Source organism: Clinocottus analis, unplaced genomic scaffold (assembly GCF_023055335.1).
Source record: "Clinocottus analis isolate CAN_PGR_092001 unplaced genomic scaffold, fCliAna1.0.p SCAF_24, whole genome shotgun sequence".
Classification (NCBI taxonomy): Eukaryota; Metazoa; Chordata; class Actinopteri; order Perciformes; family Cottidae; genus Clinocottus; species Clinocottus analis.
Window position 1 is genome coordinate 6432462 of NW_027175976.1, and position 22547 is coordinate 6455008.

Consider the following 22547-nt stretch of genomic DNA (forward strand, 5'->3'; position numbering starts at 1 on the left):
TACAGATCGAGGCTGCATCCGTGGGAGTCGACTGGGAGCGAGTTGCTGTTTTTGCGGGAGAAATGTTACTCCTCAAAGGCTATATATAAAGTCCTCATGAGGTGGGGTAGGGCTGACCTTTATTCTCTTTGTCAGTTAATCTGCTCAAGGCTTTGTCAGTGATTGGTTAATTGTTTGGTTTGAAAAAAGTCAGAGCATAGTGGAAAATGTTTTTAATAAGCCCTTTATTAGGTTTTGTGCAACCAGCAGTTCAGAACCCCAAAAATACATTTTCAATAATATTAAAAACAGAGAAAAAGTACAGATTTCTCACATCATCAGCTGACATTGTGCTTTATTGTCTATGCACAAAACTAATATTCTTACGGAGTAGGATGTAACAGTATTTAGTTTGTTCCAACTGCTTACTATGTGGATTTTGTCTTTGCCTGCATGTATACTAGATTAGAAAGAATTACTGCGTTTGAGGCGTGAACTCATTGGACATAGTCGACACTTCAGCAGCCGGTTTGCATCCGCTGAGTGGACGAGGTAATGTTGCAGAGAAGACGTGTCTCATGAGTGTACCTGACGTTGGTAATTTAGTAGGCAGTATGCATCGCGTACTGATCGAGTATAGTACGCAGTACGTTGGCATGCAATCTCCAGCAGTCATGCTGTGCTGACACGTTTTGGAAGAAAAGTTTCCTTTTGGCTTTTCATTTCTGTCAAACTTGAAAGGGAATTAACATGTGAGAACTGGATGTTAAAGTGTAACTTGTTAAATATACTTCTGGTGAGACATTTAAACCATGCCAACTGTCAATAACAACTTTCTTCTTCACAGACCAGCACAACCTTCTCTGCAAGGACTTTTCTTTAAATACAGATCTCACTTTCTTCTTTATCCTCACTCCATAGGCGCCGTGGCGAGCACGGAGGTGAAGATGCGGCTCCAAGAGTTCGTCCTGAACAAGAAGAAGGCCCTGGCCCAGCGCAGCCTCAACCAAGGAGGCCTCCACAACGACGCTCCCTACTGGTACCGGTGAGGGACAGTTCATGCTTCTATACAAGCTTTGATTGCCATGGCTGGCGCATTTCAACTCCCGTCCTTTGTAACGATTGCACTAGAAGCGGATCATTATGAGTTTGAATGGTGTTTCTCTCTCTAACTGCAGCTGAATTATGTATTGGATTGTGTCTTAATCTGTCAGCGAGCCTCTCCTCTTCCTCACCTGCCACACAGTATGAGCCTGACTGAGAGACGGACCGAGCAGGGTTATAAAACAATGATGGGAAAAGGCGTGCACGCTCACACACACCACCCACGCGCACACACAAGAGCAGGATATTGAAACCTGATGATAGGGGCTCTTATACTGAAGGCTAGGCCTTGAATGTTTATTGTAGCATCTCTGGAGCCCTTTGCAGGTGTGTACACTTGCTGTTTCCTCTTTTGTTTGCTCTCTTAGTCGCTTTCATTGTCTGAGTAACATGGAAACATGGTGACGCAAACCAATTTATATTGGTCCTTTCCTACTTTTTGCAGGTTTTAAATGGCAGTTACCTGAATAAGGATCTCTTTTAATATTTTATATTATTATTCTTGGTGGTTTTTAATGGAAATGAAGCACTGGAAAAAATATCATAGCTTTTAAAAACTGAGAAAACTGTTTCTTTCATTATTTTATTGAACAAATTGGACATTGAACTGAACACAAAAGGCAAAAAAGAAAAGAATGGTAGTTACATTTTAAAGTATAGGGGATAAAAGCATTATTTATTGTGCAGTACACAACACAGTGCTATTAATGTACTTAGTGACTTTCCAGTGCTGCTGCTTGCTCACCTGACACAACACTAAAATATAAAATAACGCAGCAGTGGAGCACTAAGCGTCATTTACAAACCCTTTTCTCCATGATTATGTATTCCATTTGGCACAATACAATCACTGAAACCACACAATGCAAATACATAACCAAACAATGTTACATAATCTGGATGTGTGACCCAATGAAACACCCACAAGCGTCGACTCTGCAGCTCAAAGTGAGACCAACTTTCTCGTTCTATATCCTTTTCCGATGCCGTTCTCTCTCCACTCATTGGACTCATCGGCCCCCTCGCTTTTGGAAGAGATGTGTGTGTACATCCGCTTGTCAGGAACATGCATTTGGTTCGAGGCCAACTCGGCTTAACTTTGCCTACAAACGCCACTTTATTCTGTCGGCAGTGAGGGAACAGATGGCAGCGTGTGTCTGCAGCCGTGCCAAGGGATTTGCATGAGGCGTTAATCATACAGATCTTTGACAGCCATGAAGTCAGTCACTTTGCTTGGAGTCGGTCACATGTACACTGAGTTCTGAGCGTTTCGCTTGGTTCTGTGATCTTGGTGACACCTTTAACACTGTGCTTGTTTTGTTCCATAGAAAAACCCAGCACAGCTCTCTGGACCAGAGCTCGCCACCACAGACTGGTGTGTCCACCTACAACCATCCTGTGCTGGGTGTCTACAACCCCCGGGACGACTTCCCACTGCGAAAAACTGGTACATAACACACATACAGACACACACAAACACTTAGCATTGGCGGTGCAGAGCTGTCTATTTGCTCCTATGCAGGATTACACACACACACACGCGCGCTCGTGTCTGTAACGTCCAGTAGCTGCTATGCAGACTCACGTCTGGCATAATTTAGATGGCATCAGAGCTCTGCACCATTAATCACATGCACATTAGGCTGTCAGGGTCTCCCAGCATACCCCACATGAGACTGTTAGCGAGAGCAGAAGCGTAGGTGGTTCAAGAGTTCAATGGAGTGAGAGAGGTTTTGTACATTTAAGCACGTTTTATTTGTTTTTAATAGTTCCTTTTCCTCAGGCGTTGTTTAAAATCAGCTGTTGTTCAGCAACAGCTTTAGAAAGAGCATTATATATATAACTCATGTTCAGATTTGAGGCACTCAGCATCACTCTGATGCTTGCTGTTGCACTATTTTTTGGTGCCGGACCTTTCTGCTGCCTTTGAATTGTTAGATGATTGCATATTAAAACTAACTGTCTCTCGGAGATCTGTGGGATTTGGGAACAGCTCCTCCAGCAGCGCAACAATTACTTCTGGGGTTCCACAGGGCTCGATTCTCGCACCTTTATTGTTTTCCATTTGCGTGCTACTTCTGCTCTGGGTCAAGTAATTCACAACTGCAATATTTATTTTCCCTGTTATGCTGATGATACGCTCACAGTGAACCCATCAGACCTGTCCTCTGGTTACTCACTGTCTCCGAGATGTTGAATCATTCACATCCAATAATGTATTACAAGTTGATAAAACCTTCGGGTGGAAAAGAAATATAGAAAATGTACTAAATTGATCTGCCTCCATTGGGTTTATGCTATAAAAATAAATTATTTTGGCACACATAAATCTTTATTTATGTGTTTGTGTCCGTACATTTTAACTCAGTGTTGTACTTTCAGCTTGTTAAAAATGCATTTCAACCAATTTATATTCCAACTGGAGGCCATAAATCCCTGATTGGAATTTCACAAAACCTGCCATTTGTTAATCAGGTGTAAGAATGAATCCATTTTTTAAATTTCAAATCGTATTCATGCTTTTTTTTATGCCCAGCCACGTAGCTTTTATTAATTTGCTGTTTTTTCCAAGAAATTAATTGACCACCCTCAGCTCCAAAAAACACAGCGGGCACGGTGATTACAACATCGGATTTTAAATTGGCTTCTAAGTTATGCTTTGTGGTTTACTCCAGTAACAGTACCGCTGCACAGAGCACCATGGTTTCTTATAACTGGGTGACACAGCTTGTCAAAACTCGTTGGAGCGTCCGTGACGCGGCCAAGTGCACCGCTGGAGTAAAGTTTCCTCGTGGCCTACGATCTTAACGTCTTCAGGATTTTGTGCTTAAAGTCAAGAAGCCTTTTTAGAGTAAAACCAGCTGTTTGCAGTGTGCTTTTTTTGTATCAGGTGTGTGTATGTGTTCAGCGTTGTGTGTGTGGAGTGTGAGTGGTGTGTGCGGTGGTGTAGCCGTGATGCAGCGGTCGTCTTACAGTGCAATTATTCACTTAGCGCGGCGGCGGCTGGCCCTGTTGACTCTGAGCCTTCGTGGCGCTGGCTACGACAGCAGATAGACCACAGTTGACACTGGCCCACGAGGACGCATTCCACGCTCAGAGAGGAGAAGACGAAGACGGAGAGAGGGAGGAAGAGAGGAGGGGAGTATGAAGGACGAGAAGGGAGAACCGTGGCAATCAGAAAGATCGATCGAGGAAGACGAGGGTGGCTTCACTGACCATTTGTTGTCGAGACAAACATTTGAGGTGGAGGATGGAGGGAGTGTCGGTTTCTTTACAGTAGTAGAGCTGGCAAGCAGATTTTAACACAGTGATACCACACTCCCCCAAAAACTTGCTCCATGTAGAGAAAGAGGAGAGGAGGGGGGGAAGGGTACGGAAAATGGCGGGAAGTGAAAGGATCGTCCCTGGAGTGTCAGCTCGTCTCCTTGATTTCTATAAGGAGGATTGTGTTCGAGAGGAGAGAAACTGTGCCACCCTGATATTTGCCCACAGCGATGACGTGCTTTGCGGGGTTTACTTATGGTAATGCCAGCTCGGGAGAGGTTAGAGGCTCTTTTATATCACCGCCTGGCCATAAAGTAGAGGACTGGCACCCAGGGAGGCAACAGCGCTCTTTTGTGCGTCTCCTCTTTCACTTTTTAGACATTTAGAGCCGACGATACCCTTATCCGCGACACAATGAGAGCAGTACGACAACAGATTGATGTCAAAATTGTATTATGAGAGTAATTGGATGCGGCTCTGATACGGTGTTAACAGTAATGCTTTATGGAGAGGTAATTACAGAGTATAAATACATTGAATGCTTACCCAGAAAGAAAAGAAAAAGGGGGGGTTTGATTTCATGCAAATCCTAAAACTGGTGATACAGTGGGATCGTCTAAATGTGTGGTGGGAAAAGAGTTGCGTGACAAGAGAGACGCTGAGCTTCAGTCAAACGGGCGCCTTTTAAAATCAATAACTCCTCTTATGCGGTGAACACTTAGGGGTGAGAGAGCATTGCATGTCCGGAGCATGTTCTCACAGACACATGGATGCCTCTGAGAGAAGGCGACAAGGGTGGGAAAGTTTGAGGCCCTCAGACTCACTGTGCCCTTTGATGCAGGCAGAGCAAAGCATCCTTGTCTTTTCACTGATGAGCAACTATGTGTGTGTATTATTATTTTTTGGGAGCCTAACTGGGGCAGCCAGTCCTTCACATGGAGACAATAGCACACAGGCAGGCTGGTACCGAACATGGCACACAGCTCACCCATGAATGCAAAGCAACATGCGGCTGCCTGAATGCGGGATGTCACTCACTAACACAACCTTTCACCTCCGTTATGAGGCCCGTTTGTAGGAGGGCGACAATGCCCCGTCTGTGCATTAATATCATATGGGATTGTATGTGCTCATGCTCCCCGACAGCCTGTAACAAAGCCTTTCATTTTGCATGGAGAAAATCACCAGTGATAGAATCATGTTAAGGCTATGTGCTTGGTAGAGTATCCAATCATATTCATGCAGCCACGTCGTCGCCTCGGAATGAATGCATTAATCCACCAAAAATGGGAATAACTCATTGCAATGATCTGTAAATCTCTTACTTCAGTGTGACGGACACATGATTTTCTTCCCTGAGCACCACTATATATCTCAACAAATGCCTAATGTGTAATGGTTTTAGTGTTGTTATGGCGTTCAGTCTTGATCGGACAGATAGAAAAGTTTGTTCTTTATATCATTAAAACAAAATCCCTTTTGAATGTTTTTAATCCGTTAGGCTGAGGAATCATTTGGAGAAAGAAAGTTGAGATAAACCAAATGAAGCACACTGAAACTCAACTTCTATCTTCTGCACAGAGTGGACAGACGGTGAATTATTAAAAATGCTTCTATCAAACTGGAAGCTTTTGAATTTTTACGACCGCAGAAACAGTGAAGTTATGGAGAAGGGTGAGACTTAAGATGCCGTACTTCATGTTTTGATGGCTTGGACCATCTAAAGGACATCTTTCATGTTGTTGTTGTTAGCTTTTTTGCCATAACAGTTTTTAACTGGATACACAGATGGTAGAAATGTCCACTATACCATGATGACATAGATGTTTGTTGCCCTTGTGCACAATACTTTCGTTTTCATGATATTTCCTCAGATCTGAAGATCAAATTCAGAGAGTCTTAGAAATGCTCATTTGTAGTAAAATTGTAGTAAATTGGCTCCACAAACTTTATCTGGTTGCACTCCATCTGGACCGAGCTCTCGCGCCCACGCTGTGCTCTAGTACCTTCACACTTTGTCGTTCACACTTATTTCCACACGTTTATTTTTACCTGACACTGTAAACGGGAACAAGTGTTTGATGACATGTTTCCTAAAATGCTACTTTTTTTTTTTCGACGCACTTTTGCTGCAGGTGAAGAAGCGTTTCAGCGTGTTATGTCATAATCAGGGCTGGTGGTGCACCACGGTTGGATTTAGCTCTCCTTAGATGATTAAAAATTGGATAATGAATAGTGAAATTATCCGAGGCTGCTGATTGGCAGGGCAGAGTAAACAGAGCATTAGCCTCCATGGCTGGAGCCAAGGTGACATGCCGTTCCTTTCTCCCTGTCTCCATTCACAACTCTGTGACAGCGCTCACAAAAGACCAAAAGGCCTGGAGGCAATCAGACATGGCTCCCAAATTGCAGCTAATTGCTTTTTAGCCGCAGTGTCGTTGGGAAAATGGCTCAGAATTTGGCATGTTCAGAAAGCGTTTAAATGGGAATCGTGTCGGAGTTTGTCTTGCAAACAGGTTTCATAACAGAGTGGCTCTGTGGAAGGCGCTCCGCGCTCCAGTAGACCAGTGCTCCCAGTTCAAGCTGTGAGACTGTGGATCAGGTAACTCTCCCGCCTGTCCGACGGTGGAAGCAGAAGTCTGGGTGTTATTTGATGATTTGAATTGCCACGTCGCAGAGAAAGAAATGAGAGTAAGTTGTATAAAAAATACCAAAGATGAGAGTCTCACAAACAACACAGCAGATGTTGACTTTCGTCAGGCTGCAACAGGAACCAGTAACACGCCTCGTTATGAGTACAGCAGATAATCAGACACTGGTGTTGTGGCTGCCGAGGAACGATCATCAGGGGAGACGACGTGAAGCTGTTGTTGGAATTAAAGGGAAAAGAATGTTGTGATGCGGTGGGGAGTGGCAGGTAAAGACGTGGTGAATGAGGAAACAAGGAAAAGTGTGCGAAATCGGCTTTACAGAGGAAGGGGTCGGTGTGGGCTCGTGAAATTTGTTCCCCACACTTTTTTTTCTCCCGTTAACTAAGACTGCAAACAAACGAATGAACCGATCACAACGTCTGGTTCCTCTCTCTCCGTCCTCCCCTCAGCCTCGGAGCCCAACTTGAAGCTGCGCTCGCGGCTGAAGCAGAAGGTGAGCGAGCGGCGGAGCAGTCCGCTGCTGCGGCGCCGGGACAGCCCCATCACCACCGCCAAGAAGCGCTCCCTCGACATGGCAGGTGAGCGACGCTCGGCGTGAAAAAAAACCCAAAACAAAACAAAAATGTATTTTCAGGCTCCTGCATTTTCTTGAGCCTGCCTTTGATTTGTGTGTGTGTGTGTTTCAGACTCTGCGTGTAGCAGCGCCCCCGGCTCGGGCCCAAGCTCCCCGAATAACAGCTCCAACAACATCCCCAATGAGAACGGCATCACCGTGTCAGTCTCCAACAACACGGAGGTACCACACACGCACAAACACACACGCAAAGACACTTTAGCGCATCCTAGCTTGAGACCGATGAATTCCATCTCCATTCAAACATTCACAACATTTAAATGTCATGCATCGTGGCACAACACCTGAGCTGTGGACGGCTTCAATTCACATTCTGCATTTTTTCCTGTGGCTTTGCTCTTTTGTGTGGGTTCTGGTCTACAGGTGCTCGTTATTAGCTTTTAAACTCTGCAGCCTGTAGCGTGTACGAAGGCTCTTGAGTGAAGGATGTTCAGGTGATGGGTGTGCAGAGGAGGAAGACGGCCGAGGAGTCGGCAAGATGCTATTTGAGGCAGCCATTAGGGGCACTCAGGCAGTGTGGAGGCGGCCGACGGCCGTGACGGTTTCATGTCGGGTGCGGACATTCAATGCTGCAGTGTTTGGGCCCCCAGTGCTGTTCTTTTTCCTCCTGATTCAAACACAGATACATCATTTCAATGTACTTCCCAGGCGTCTCTGGCCCAGAGGCTGTGCAGCGGTGCTGAGCGGGGCTCCGTTAACCAGCTGTCCCTCTACACTTCGCCGTCCTTGCCCAACATCACCCTGGGGCTGCCCGCCACTGCCACGTCCACTGCTGCTTCCAACGTAAGGAGGGGGGGGGAAACTGCTGCAGACTGTTTATCGGGGGAATTTGTCGGCGTGCTGTCTGTGACCGGTTACGCTCTCCCCTCCTTTCAAGGTGACTTCGGCGCAGCAGGATGGAAGTCTGCAGCCGGCCCTCTCCCTCAGCCCTCCCTTCCTCTCCGGCGGCCACTTGACCCCCTACCTGGTCGAGGCCGCAGCCGGAACGGGCGGGCACGGCGCCCACAGTCCACTGCTCCAACACATGGTGCTCATGGAGCAGAGCCCGGCACAGAGCCCCCTGGTGACAGGTAGGAGTAGTAATGGAAGCTGAATGAAGCCGGTGAATGATGAGGCATAAAAGATGCTCTATTTGTGGTGGTAGTTGTGGTAAAATTGATCGAAAGACCTCAAATCGCCAACTACAACTCTGACTAAAAGTTGAAGTATTCCTCTTTTTCAATACGCTGTTTGGCCGCTCGCACTGACAGCCGACCGTTCACGAGCTCAGACTAATGAGCTCCTTTTCATACGTTGGCGTGCGCTATGAGAGTGTGACATGGTTGCATTGTGTGCCCTTTTCCCATCCGCTCATTCATTGACTACCACTTTGCTGCTATTTTCAGCCGGGCGCTGAATGGGCAATGACGCACACTCAGACGCATGCATGGTGCGTATGCGCGCTCGGAGACGTACAGACGAGGGACGCACGTGCACGCCCACGCCCACGCACGGCGGCCGAGGGAGAATTTGAACAAATGCAGTCATTTATTTCTCAGCCCAGGCGAGGGAAAGTCATGATTTTAGCCACAGAAAAAAAAAGCCCCTCTCTGATATGAAGTGCCGCGCTGCGTATCAGGTCCTACCTCCTGCTGACGCACAAAGAAGGAATGCTTCAGAAAAAGCTTTTTCAGACACAATCCTCTGTGATATTCCCTCAGATCATTTCCTGGGCTCGGTCGAGTCTGTTTTGTTTTTCTTACTTTCCTCACCCGGATGGTGCGCTGTTAATTCACTGATCTGTTGACTTCACAATGGAAGAATCGTGGCTGCACAGATGGCAGTTTTTTATTTGGTTCACAAATACATCTGCTGACTAATCTTAGGTCCAACACCAGTAAGAGCGGAGTTAGGAATCCATGTGTCGATGTGAACGCGCCATATATTTCTCTTTCATTTTAAGAATTTACCCCGGAAGTCCCATTAATGCAGCTGAGCACAAAAGACGGGGGTCTGCTGACCACTCGGTGTGGACTGACAAGGCTCGAAAAAGACGACAAAAAAGCTCATGTCGTGTGTCTTCAAGGGAGTCACCAAATTAGGCCTTGCAGACAGAGGCCCATGCATCATGATGACACCCAGTCTAAATACTTCATAATGTTCTGGGTTGTTGGAGTGACGGCAGGTCAGGTCATCATATAAATACTCACTGTGGTTTTCTACCTCATGGAAACTATGTTGCAACAAGTTAAAGGAATACTTCAGCCACAAAATTAACCTGTATCCGTTAATTTTCTTACAGCCACGTGTTACCTTGAATTTGATTTTGGTGAATATTTTGTAGATAAATGAGTTGAATTCTAGGCTATTTTCTCTATTTGCCTCGGAGGCATGCAAGAAACATATACAAATAGTCATTTTAAGGGTGAAGTAATCCTTTACAATGGAGTTGAACTCTCGGGCTCACTGCCGTAATGTGGGACACATCAGACCGACCCTGACTTATTTGTAGAAGAGTACAAAGTGTGTTTGTTCCAGGTTCACAGTCGAAAGCAGATCTTGTTGTGTCCTTCATGACGCCACATACAAAGTATTCAAAGTATAGGGCACTGAAAATGTTCGAGAAAGACGGATGCCTCATGTTGAAACGCCGCCATCCCTAAATAGCACAGACCGAGTGCAGAAAATGAAAGCCTTTGTGACCTAATGGGACATCCAGCATGAAGCCTGTGTTTGATTAAAACAATGCACCCTCTGTCCTTGAGGGGCGAGCGGTCTCCCGGTATGAGTCACCGCCTCCCCTTGTAACCAAAGTCTTCCTCGTCCTCATGTCCCAGGTGTGAGCGGCCTGTCGATGTCGCCGGCGGCGTCCATGGCCAAGCTGCAGCGGCAGCACCGGCCTCTGGGGCGGACCCAGTCGGCCCCCCTGCCTCAGGGCAGCGCCGCGCAGGCTCACGCCCAGGCCCTGGCCCTGCAGCAGCTGGTGGTCCAGCAGCAGCACCAGCAGTTCCTGGAGAAGCACAAGCAGCAGTTTCAGCAGCAGCAGCTCCACCTCAACAAGGTGAGGGGCGGAGCATCTCCTCATTCCCTTTCCCCGTCGCCCCGTTGGTGCGGAAGCTAAAAAATAGCAAATCCTCAACTGGTATTTCTCTTCTAGTTGAACGCAAACGATCATGTCAAGCAGTTTGAGGCAGGTGATGACGTCCCATTCGAATGAGCTGATAATTAATTGGGGCGATAAGCCGCCGTGAGCCTGCACAGCAGCTGCAGTGTGGTTGCTTGTGATGGCGGCGATGGCCAGTAACTCAGCCAAAAACACGCAAGCCTTTGATTTTATTCTGCCGTTTGCTTCCCCTCTGGAGTGTTTATGCAGGTTTTAAGGTTGACGTGTAAAAGCTGCGCGCGATATGTTCACGTCCTCGTCTGTGTGGCTGCGGCCGGGACTCAGTTGCCACGGACCGCGAGGTAACAGTGTGCTGCTGCCATGGCAACAGAGTGGAAGCCTTTTGCCTTTATATGGTCGGGGAGGAAGCGAGCAGCAGCCGCCGCCGCCCGCCGCTCTGGACGGCTTTACCTATTCGAGCGGAGTACTCGCTGGAGGAGAGGTGGGCGGATGAAACAAGGGATTTCCTCTCCTCCGCCTCCGCCTCCCCTCCTCTGCTCTGCTCTCACTCCCTCCATATGTTTCAACGCTCTTCACACAGACATCTATCCAGCAGCCTCCGGCTCGCAGAGCACAGGGTTTTTGAGTTTTGTCAGGACAAAAATGAAAAACTCCACTTCAAACGTTTTATTATAAACTCTGTAATGTGCGTAGTGGCATCAATTAATGACTTGCTGAATTAACTGAAAATTAATTGATGGCATTAATGGCCCTATTCTTGCTGGACAATACAAAACACAAACACCCATGAACACCTGGCTTACCTCGCTGATCATCAAAACACGACAGAAACAAAGTAAAACTCATTGAGATCCTCTTTGTTTTATCTTTCCACTGTTCCAACAATCACCAACTCTGGTTTGATGGCTTGAATAGCTCTCTTTGTCCAAAAATGTCAAAGAATAGTGAGAGAAATGTTGGACTGTCGGCCAGAAAGAAAACAAGCAATTTAAATGTGTAATGCGATGCGGTAAGGGTTACATATTTTCTCTTTCCTTTATCCTCTTGTATGGTGCCTGACCTATCGTACCATAATGTGTGTATAAACTCTCGCTGCACTTGCGATCGGTGAGGACAGATCCGATAAAGAGGGAGTTTCTGGGAAAGTGGAGCAGAGGAAGGGGGTCGAGAAAAAAAAATGGAGGGGAAAAAGAAGAGAAGTTTGTTTGGACGCAGAGAAGACAAGAACAGGGGAGGAGGGGGAGCGGGAGAATGAGAGCCGGTGAATACTTTGACGTCAATGCTGCACCAGCCCTCTGCCAGGACACACACATACACACACACACACACACACACACACACACACACACACCTGTAACTCACTCTTGAGACTTCCAGCAAACACTTCTCTTTCTCGCTGCTTTTTTTGTCTGCACACACACATGCACAATGTAGTCCACAGCCTTGAATGGCACTTCTGAATGGTCCGTGTCAGTGAGAGTGAATGAACAGACAACTGAATCACTACTCGGTTAACAGCGGGCCCCAGAATGAGTCGATGAAAAGCAGCGCAGCGGGGAGCGAGGAATGCCTCTGTTCCAAACAGACATATTTTGCCCCGGAGTACAGACGGCAGAGAGGCCGCTCACATTCAATTAGAGCGGCCGGGTTTGAAATGAGCAAGCCACCAATCTGACTGAGTAATCCAAATTAAGCTTGTTAAAAGAAGAATACTCCAGAGAAAGGAGTGATTTGCCAGGAATTTGATTCAGAGGAGAGAGCGCCCGTTTGTCTGAATGCAGCCTCACACGTCGGAGAGGGGATTTGTCACATCCTGCTGTTTCGATTGTGAAATTAATTTCACATCAGAGCATCATCCTCTCTTTTCTCCAATTCCCTCCCCCCTCCCCGCTCCCTGCAGATGATGACCAAGCCCAGCGAGTCGCCCGTGGGCCGCCAGCACCAGAGCCACCCGGAGGAGACGGAGGAGGAGCTGAGGGAGCACCAGGACGGAGGAGGTCTGCTGCCGGGGGTCACCGTCAAGCAGGAGCCCCCCGACCCGCAGGAGCTGCAGGAGGAGGCGCTGCAGCAGCAGCACAGGGTGCGGGAGATGCAGGCGGAGCAGGAGCTGCTCTTTAGACAGGTAGAGGATGGGGAGTTCAAAGTGAGACATCAAAGCAGCGTAGGCTTGAGAGAATCAATATGAAGGTCCGGGGAATTGATTTGCTTGGCACTGATGTATTGTAGCTGTTCCTGGGGAAGTCCTTGAGAGGTGAAAACACATTAAAAAAAAACAGGCATGAAACTGTATTTAGGACTCTTTGTCCTATGACGTCTTTGTGATTAACTGCTGAGGGAAAATCAAAGCTGAATCATTTGTTTTGGCTGCCATCTTTTGGCCAGAAGTTGCACTTGCAATATAGAGTACGTTGAAGCGATTTCTCTTCCCCGCTCGTCCTCTGATGCATTTACATTTAAGGCGTTTCACTGAACATGTTGGCCCGACTGGAGAATTAATCTTATTTATTTATGTTCCTCTGTGTGTGTGTGTGTGTGTGTGTGTGTGTGTGTGTGTGTGTGTGTGTGTGTGTGTGTGTGTGTGTGTGTGTGTGTGTGTGTGTGTGTGTGAGCAGCAGGCCCTGTTGTTGGAGCAGCAGCGGATTCATCAGCTGAGAAACTACCAGGCCTCCATGGAGGCTGCCGGCCTGTCCATCTCCTTCCCAGGACACCGCCCCCTGTCCAGGGCCCAGTCGTCTCCGGCCTCGGCCTCCTCCTTCCCGATTAGCGTCCCGGCCCCCGAACCTCTCGTCAAACCGCGCTTCACCACAGGTCGGCATCACCTTTTATCGAGCTCGCTCAGGTTTCTCTATCAAGCTGCCAGTCGGTTTTTTTAAGTCCACAACTGTGGCCTCCCTCTGGTCTGCCCCGAGAGGTTTGAGAGGTTATATTTCACTCACTTCCTAACGCTGAAACTCGGGACTGAAAGGAGGCATTTCCATCCAAAATAGCAGGTGAATTTGCCAAAAGAACGGTGTAATGATTCCGGCCTCCATCTGGTCACAGCAGAGGAGCGGATCTTGCCAAAAAGCATTTATCTGGTCGCTTTTTCTTCCTCCAAGACATCTGACTCTTTAAAACAGAGATGGAAATAACAAAGGCAACCAGTCTTGAATAAAGAATGAAGCTCCTACCAGCAGCGCCTGTGTGTTTGTCGACATGTTCTCACCAGGAAGATGCCACACACGGTAGTGGAAGATGTTTTATGACTCCTTAACGCCTACCTCCAAACCGCATAGTATACGTGGGAAGGCTTCATATCCTCAAAAACAGTGTGAGAGCTGAGATGAGAGTCTTCTGCTCGATAAATAGCTGACTGTCAGATGTCTGTCGGTGTGAAATAGAGAATAAAGCTGTTTTTTCAGCAATATTTAGACTATAAAACCTCCTCTAAAATGGCCTTACTTTCATGAAACTTGGTGGAAAGGTGGAGCACAGACCACAGGTACACACATTATTTTAGGCCTTTCGTTAACATTGCATTTGTCCTAGTTTTGCTCTCTCCTCGTGTCCCTCTAGAGACATTAACATAAACACTAAGACACTACTTTTAAACACAGTGGTTGAAGCTGAAAGTATTTGTTGTTTTTTAAAGTGAAATTGAGTCGATTATAAAAACAGTTATTGTGTTGTCGTTTGTCCAATCGCTGAATAATTACACAGTGACTGAGTGTGTGTGTTTCTCTCGGTGTGTGTTTCTCCAGGCCTGGTGTACGACTCTCTCATGCAGAAGCACCAGTGTATGTGTGGAAACACCAACAGCCATCCGGAGCACGCGGGCCGGATCCAGAGCATCTGGTCTCGGCTGCAGGAGACCGGACTCCGAGCGCAGTGTGAGGTACGTTACGAGAGGAGAAGACTCCACGGGGAACATCTCACAAAGAATGAACTGTATACGAGAGTTGTATCCCTCTGTGCGTGTGTGTGTGTGCGTGCGTGTGTGTGTGTGTAGTGTATCCGTGGGAGGAAGGCCACTCTGGAGGAGCTGCAGACAGTTCACTCTGAAGCCCACGTCCTGCTGTACGGGACCAACCCGCTCCGACAGAAACTTGATTGTAAGCTTTGACACTCTCACACTCACACACACACACACACACACACACACACACACACACACACACACACTCAACTGTTAATATCCAGTCACTAACCGTCATTGATTTAATGTGTATTGCCTGTTCACTAGGTTCAGTCACTCCCATGTTTGTACGTCTACCGTGTGGAGGGGTGGGGGTAAGTAACAGTTGTAACAATAATAATATGCATATTTGAATCTTCAACCGAATAGACTGTCATGAGTAATATGTGTGAGCATGACACACCTGTTGGTTGTGTTTCCAGGTGGACAGCGATACCATTTGGAACGAGGTCCACTCCTCCAGCGCGGCGCGGCTGGCCGTCGGCTCGGTGGTGGAACTGGTTTTCAAAGTGGCCACTGGAGAGCTGAAGGTAACCACTGGTTACTTTCTTCCCCACAGTCACAAAGGCTTGTTTTGTGGGTGAACTGTTTCTTTAAAGACATTATGGGGGTTCCTGCCAGCATTTAAAATGATTGAAAGTTAGTTTTTCTGAGACAAATAGTTCCAAGAAAAAAGTTCCAGTCAGATTGAATGTAATGTTTTTATTGTAAGTGAATAATTAGACTGCAACTCCTTTTCATTATCTAGTTTATTTGAACTAATTTCACATGTGGTCTAGAGAAATGTCAAAAACTAACCCTGACCACCTCTCTTTGTGTTTTGAGTGTGTTTCTGGCGACATGACAGCGCTCGGTGCGCGGTGGTTCACCGCCGCTCAGTAAACAGCGGTGCTCAGTGCCGCCGTGGCTAACAGACTGCTGTCGCTCCTGTCTGTCTCTGCAGAACGGGTTCGCTGTGGTCCGCCCCCCCGGACACCACGCAGAGGAGAGCACTCCCATGTAAGGCCTCAGCCGTCACCGCACTTCATCTCTGCATATACAAATACCAGCGTTGGAGCGGGCTCGTCTGGAGCTGAAGCCTCACAAGCCCTGGAGTTTATTTGCACATAAAGCACCCAACGCCTTCATTCTGCCAGCTGTTCCAACACCGCTTTATTTATTTTTCATATCCTTCTCAGAACGTGTTTAAAAGGCTCTATAAAGATGAATGTGAAGCTGATTTTCATCTCTCTGCTGCTGTTTCAGGGGCTTCTGCTACTTTAACTCCGTGGCCATCGCAGCCAAGCTGCTGCAGCAGAGACTCAGCGTCAACAAGATCCTCATCGTGGACTGGGTCAGTCTCCTGAGGGGCCGCATGTCTGTCATGTGACGCCGCTAGTCAGCGTTGTGTGTCTTTAACACTTTGTGATCAAATCATGTGTGCTGTCTGACCGCAGGACGTTCACCACGGCAACGGCACCCAGCAAGCGTTCTACGACGACCCCAACGTCCTCTACCTGTCCATTCACCGCTACGACGACGGCAACTTCTTCCCTGGAAGCGGAGCGCCTGACGAGGTGTGTGTGTGTGTGTGTGTGTGTGTGTGTGTCGTCAGTGTTGAGCAAAACCTTTCCCAGTGCATTGTGGGATAACGTTTTAAAACATTAATTCAATGATTTAACTCTCCAATATAGGACCATGAGACCTTCTCAGTTGCATTATCTAATGCAAACCTTTTGTGAATTTAGGAGAAACCGACAGACAAAATAGATGAATTAACATGAGTTTGGATTCTTAGCAATATTCCAAATGAAGTAAATATGGAGTGGTGTTGAAAAGTGTGTGGAAACTTAACAGTGAACAGCAAATAGAGTCTTTGATCTTTGTCCTGTTGTATGACTGTGGGTCACACACGTGCTTCTCTCTGCAGGTGGGCAGCGGGTCCGGAGTCGGGTTCAATGTCAACGTTGCCTTCACCGGAGGCCTGGACCCCCCCATGGGTGATGTGGAGTACCTGGCCGCCTTCAGGTACCACATCACAAGACCAACCAGTCCCACGCAGACCAGCATCACACTCATCATGTGTGTGGAAAAACAGCCAAACATTTAATTGCACGAAAAAAGGCAGAAAATGTTCAGCAACAGAAGCAACTGCCATCAAATGTCTCACTTTCAAAACCCAGAGATATTCAATGTATTAGCTCATAAGACAAACAGAAGCAGATAATGTGGGACAGTATATTATGGATGAACAGATTATGAAAAATACTTGTTGGTTCATGAATTGACTGAGGTGGGTTGACAATATTTTTTTGCATTCGTGATAAGAAAAAGTTGTTATTCTGCATAATCTCAACGCGCCACCCTCCCACCTTCAGGTCTGTGGTGATGCCCATCGCCAACGAGTTTGCCCCGGACATTGTGCTGGTCTCCTCTGGCTTCGACGCTGTGGAGGGACACCCTTCCCCACTGGGCGGCTACACTTTGACGTCTAAATGTGAGTCCAAGATTATCTGAAGAATGTGTCTTATCTCGCGCTGCAGCAGTTGACCTCGGAGGACGGTTGAGAGTTGTGTTTCTGCAGCTGACAAACGGGGAAAAAAAAAAAGCAAATTAAATTTGCATGCGTTCACGCGCTGCCCGTAACCTTTCCTCAGGTTTTGGCTATCTGACCAGGCAGCTGATGACCCTCGCTGGAAGCCGGGTGGTCTTGGCTCTGGAGGGGGGTCACGACCTCACCGCCATCTGCGACGCCTCTGAGGCCTGCGTGGCCGCCCTGCTCGGGCAGGAGGTAAGGAGGTCACTGAGACAACACACAGCCTCTGCATGCTAATGAATGTCCCTCATGTTATATCAAAGGGGGGAAAGTGGGCTTGACAGAGTGTGGCATGTTTGTCCGCTTGTCAGCCGGGAGCTTTCCTTCTCCCGGATGATTTCAAATACGCCGTCCATTTGATTAGTTTCAGTGTTTTGTGGTGATACGTTTCAGGGCTAGATTCCTGAGTAGGAGGAATTGATTATTATTTCCAGATCAACCCCTCGTGGAGAGTGTCGACAATGCAGCCTGTCCCACACTCGTGTTTTTCCTTTTCTCCAAACAGCTGGACCCGCTGCCGAAGGCCGTCCTGGAGCAGAGGCCCAACCCCAACGCTGTTCGCTCTCTGGAGAAAGTTCTGGAGACTCACAGTGAGTGCAGCGCTGACACACACGGAGACGTCTGTAAACAGTATTTATCTCCGTTTCTAACGATGCACTTTGATGACCAACCAGGTAAGTACTGGAGCTCGGTGCAGCGCTGCTCGCCGCTGGTGGGACTTTCTCTGCTGGAGGCCAAGCGAGGAGACTCGGAGGAGGCCGAAGCCGTCAGCGCCATGGCCTCCCTGTCTGTGGCCAACACCAACGCCATGGATCAAAGGTGAACTCACTGCTACCTGGGAGAGTGACCTGAGTACATTGATAAGCTTTTACCTCACTCCTACTTCTACGACTGTGCACGGGATATTGTTTATTGAGGAAGCGAGACTACTGAATTGTCGCATTGCAACAAATTATCCAACTTAAGCCCAATTAGCACTGGACCAGTATCACTAGAAGACCTGATGTGAATAAGAACATACTGTACCCTCCATGTCTACTATAAAGTACTGGCATTATCTCCTAGACATGATCATGGCTCTGTGTATCTAAAAAAAATACAATATGTATTATGATAACACACAGGAGTTCTTATGTTTATGTATTACTCACAAAGACCTCTACCATACAAAGATAAGTCAAATATTGTTTTAGTTTTGGCTTTGAGTTTTAAACACGACTGTGCATGCTAGAAAGTTTGCGAAGAGGCGATTTCTTCAATGAAGTCCCTAGACAGATGTTACAGAGTTAACCAAATTAAGTCAATTGGACAATCATTTTACAAACACAGCTGATGTTATTAGAAGTTTGTACCGACACCGAGACAGAGTCCCCTCAAAAATCCCCAATAATGGCATCACTAAAAATGTTTCAGAAGGTCAAAAGGAGTGGAATATTTCTGAGTTGCTCTACAAACAGTGGCAGGACGTATCTGCATGTAAAGCAGATGTCAGTTTGGAGGAAGCAGCTTGAGGTCTCATCTCATTTCTTTGTGTCCACCAGGCCGGAGGAGGAACCCATGGAAGAGGAGGAACCACTGTAACTGAGGGAAACACGAGGGTGTCACACTGTTACCATTGACCTCTCCGGAGAAGAGTCTCGACTGCTTCCCTTCATTTAGTCCCCCTAACCCCACTCACCACGTCAGTCACATTGATTGGCGGCCCCTCGGCCAAAAAAAACGAGGGGGAGGGGGTGGGCTCAGCCTCAGAGTAGGGAGCCAATCAGGAGACAGAGGACTGAATTGGAAAAAAAATTAAACATAACAGCGCTGCTTGGCAGCACTCGCTCAGAGACACTCATTTTTTTTCTGTTAGCCGTCGTCGCCCCACAGCGGCTAACCACGTGGCCGAGGCAGCGGGAAGAGGGCGAGCGTATTTGGAGTCGGGGAGCGAGATCCGGCCTCGCCGCAGAAAGGTGCGATGAACCGCAGAAACACACGGTGATTTACACGGCTGCCCTCTGGCCACAAGGACACCGGGGACAGCAGACGTTCCCAGCCGCCAATCACAGCTCGGGAGTTTCTTTTTCCTCCTTTTCTCGACTTTTTTTTTTTTTTTTTTTTTTTTTTTCCCCTGCGAGACAAAGGGCATCGCGGCAGCCGAGATACTATTTTACGATACGATGCGTTCACTGTGGACTTTGGTCGGCCGAAAGTTTGAGTCGGCCTTTGCAAAGATTTGATGACGAGACTGTCACCTCGCCGGACCGGCCTGTCGTTGGGGGGTTGACGAGTGAGAGGAGTGCCTTGGTGAGGGTCCGCTGGATTTCAGGATTGTTCAGGAAAAGATTGCCTTAAGTAAAAAAAAAAAAAAAAAAGATTTCTCTCGCCTAGGAATCGAGGTGCGAGGGGAAGGGGAGGAGAGAAGGTGACGAAGAGTTCCCGGCCCTTTCGGGGGCGAGAATGACAAAAATAAAGCGAACAATCTTTCAGCATGTTTACTTGGAACGTGACGAAGACAACCTTTACGTCTCTCACACGCCTCTCTTGAAGAGTTACTTTACTTTTGGATGGATCTATTTTTCTGTAAAAAAGGACAAAAATAAAACCCGCTTTGTAAAAGGTAGTTGCCAGCTTCAGTAGAAAACCGGCGCAAACATGGAGACCTTCAAAACAAGGAAATTAGATTGAAAACGGTCAAAAAGGTTCAGCCTTTGATGTAGCTTCCCTTTAACTGAAGTCGTTGCTTTGTCAACACATAAAGCATGCGTTTGAGCGGAGAGACCGGGCGTTTTTTTTTGTGCAAGATTTTTTGAATGTTATCCAAAAGAGGAAAGCCAAGCAAGAGAAGCCAAAGCATGAGTTTGCATTTACAGTAATACTTTCACTCCACTTAGCCGGCAAGTGCACAGACATTTCTCGTATTGGCCCTTTCAGAAAAGGCTCCCAGTACCCAGTTCAATGTTTACTGATTTAATCCTCACGTATCAAAGTGAGCACTTCCTGACGCGTGCCCATCGGCCTCCCATGCTTTGCCGGTTTGGCAACTACCTTGGTTGCTGGTGTGAGCTCAACATTGGTCATGTATATTGAATTGAATATATTTTGAGGGGCAGTAATCGAGTATTGCCTGTTTGTATCTACATGTATGATTTCCACATCAAGTTGTCGATTTTACAATATCAAAAAACGTGTTTGGTAAGCGTGTCCACTTTTTATTTTTTATTGTATAAGATTATTTTTCTAACTTTTTTTTTTTTTCATCTATAGATTTTGTGTTTTTATCCGTTTTCTGGATAGTTATAGGGCTGCCATTCACAAACTTAGTACTATTGTCACTTCTTCAAAAACTTTCTTTCTTTCTTGTATTTATCAAAAATAAGGAGCAACTCTTTCTTTCTTTCTTTCTTTCTACGGCTCTCTCGGCCTTTCTGCATTTTCATCAATCGTGTATTTATAACATGTACTGTTTATAGAAGATTTGTATATGGAAAATTTATAAATGTACTCTAACTAATGACAGCTATGATATTGTGAGCGAAAAACAGTATGGTGTACGATATTACTCCATGGACTTCAACACAAGAAGAAGAAAAAAAAGCAGCATATTTAACTCGTCATCGACTGCAGTTTTCAAGTTGGCCTCAAGGGAAGCGAGGGTCATTAAGCGGCGCTGCAATTGACTTTTGAACGCCTTCAGAGTAAAACGTTTGATCACTTTGTTGCCTAATTGATACATTTTCCTCTCGTGCGTGGGTGATAATGCACTTACCTTTCGACTGTGACAACATCAGACATCCCAAAAAAAAAGAGGTTTCGAGGCCGTTTTATGTAGCCAGCTGAGTTTTCCTCTGTGGGAAAAGAGAAGGAGGGAACACGGGTGTCAGAAGAAGTGGAGTTTGAACGAGTATGAGGATGAAGAAACATCAGCCGATAATTTAGATATCTCTTTCTGAGCATGTGTTGCACTATAATGTTTAATTGTCCATAACATCAGTGTCTCCTTCTTCCCTTTTCCCCGCTTCAATTCAACTGATCTCACATCAGTACTTTATCAGATGACATTGAAATGACCTCCATCTGTCAACTGCTTCGTTCCACCCGATTAAAGTCAACTGTCATGTTTAAATTATCATTTTAGAAACTTGTACAATTTTAGATTTATTTTTTCATGTCTTAACAAAACATTCCACTTGTTACTCGTTTAATTTGGCTTAACTTGTCTTTTTTTTGTTTTTTGTATGTGTTTTTTTTATTTCTTTTGTTGAAACTTTAACACTACTCTTTCTTTTCTTTTTTTTTCGCCATCTGCTCGCGACAACTTTAACTCTTTGCATGGTTTGTGAGTCAGCATGCCTGCTTGTCTATGTAACAAAAATGTATTTGCACAATAGAAGAAGAACACTGGAGGACTTTTAAGAAAAAGAAGAAGAAGAAGAAAAAAACAACCTCCCATGACAACTCCCAAGAGCACCAGGCGGGGCGGTTTTCTTCCTCTCTGGTGCGAAAACAATTTAAAAAACTTTGTCCAAAACTGATCAATCATTTGATATCGTTCTTATTGAGTATTGTTCCCAATAAGTGATTTGAACCGGATTCAGCACTTCCAACATGTGTGGACTGTGTTAGAGAGATGCTCCGCCAAACCTCTGCTACACATCCACAACTTCACAAGACTCTCCCAAAGAATGTTCCTCTTTCAAAGATCTTTGAACGGGCACAATGACGGTAGAGATGGTGGAAGATTTTGGTTTTGGGAAGGTTTGGAGAAAAGGGCATCGTCGTTTGATTGTCACACCCACCTCGGCCAGTTCTATATATATATATATAACCACTGTGGCTCAAGAGCAATTCTTGGTTTACATGTAAATGGATAAAAACGTTATTTTTTGTTTGTTGTTTGTCTCTATTGATGAAAAATGTTATCTTTCTTTGGGACCTACGCTTTGGACATTTCATCTCTGACATCTATAAAATATATTTCTGAAAAATACAACAATCTGCACTTTTGTTTTTTTCTTTTTGGTCTCGTAAAAGCTTTCCAAATGTTTTTTTAAAAAAAGAAAAAGGTCAGGGTTTGGGATCTTTTGGTGGGATTTCAGGGAGTTTTCGTCTGGTTGAAACCAGTTCAACAGATACACTCACAGTGAAATGATTTTCTAATCACTTGTGAGGATTTCAGCATTCTGTCTCTTCAGGTGAATGATTAATCAAAGTCCATGTGAGCGAATGCAAGTGTAAATAATCAAGAGTGCTGCTTGTAGTTGAATTCCTGAAATGTATTTGGAAAGACAGGACAGCTG

The 22547-nt window shown here is 46.2% G+C and overlaps 1 protein-coding gene across 7 annotated transcripts in view; it reads left to right on the forward strand.

The window, feature by feature from the left end:
• The window catches only part of LOC137793858 (histone deacetylase 4-like), a 58797-nt gene extending 36576 nt beyond the window's left edge, over positions 1 to 22221 (forward strand). For all 7 annotated transcript variants that reach the window (XM_068590239.1, XM_068590241.1, XM_068590238.1 and 4 more), the window contains 22 exons: positions 901 to 1024; positions 2412 to 2530; positions 7448 to 7576; positions 7685 to 7794; positions 8281 to 8415; positions 8510 to 8702; positions 10449 to 10672; positions 12636 to 12857; positions 13348 to 13543; positions 14476 to 14609; positions 14724 to 14826; positions 14958 to 15004; positions 15113 to 15220; positions 15634 to 15689; positions 15936 to 16023; positions 16127 to 16246; positions 16600 to 16691; positions 17042 to 17166; positions 17327 to 17460; positions 17771 to 17855; positions 17940 to 18084; positions 18807 to 22221. In XM_068590239.1, coding sequence (XP_068446340.1) covers positions 901 to 1024; positions 2412 to 2530; positions 7448 to 7576; positions 7685 to 7794; positions 8281 to 8415; positions 8510 to 8702; positions 10449 to 10672; positions 12636 to 12857; positions 13348 to 13543; positions 14476 to 14609; positions 14724 to 14826; positions 14958 to 15004; positions 15113 to 15220; positions 15634 to 15689; positions 15936 to 16023; positions 16127 to 16246; positions 16600 to 16691; positions 17042 to 17166; positions 17327 to 17460; positions 17771 to 17855; positions 17940 to 18084; positions 18807 to 18846 — 2729 coding nt within the window. In that variant the 3' untranslated portion in view covers positions 18847 to 22221. The remainder of the gene's footprint in view (positions 1 to 900; positions 1025 to 2411; positions 2531 to 7447; positions 7577 to 7684; positions 7795 to 8280; positions 8416 to 8509; positions 8703 to 10448; positions 10673 to 12635; positions 12858 to 13347; positions 13544 to 14475; positions 14610 to 14723; positions 14827 to 14957; positions 15005 to 15112; positions 15221 to 15633; positions 15690 to 15935; positions 16024 to 16126; positions 16247 to 16599; positions 16692 to 17041; positions 17167 to 17326; positions 17461 to 17770; positions 17856 to 17939; positions 18085 to 18806) is intronic.
• Positions 22222 to 22547: the final 326 nt, after the last annotated feature.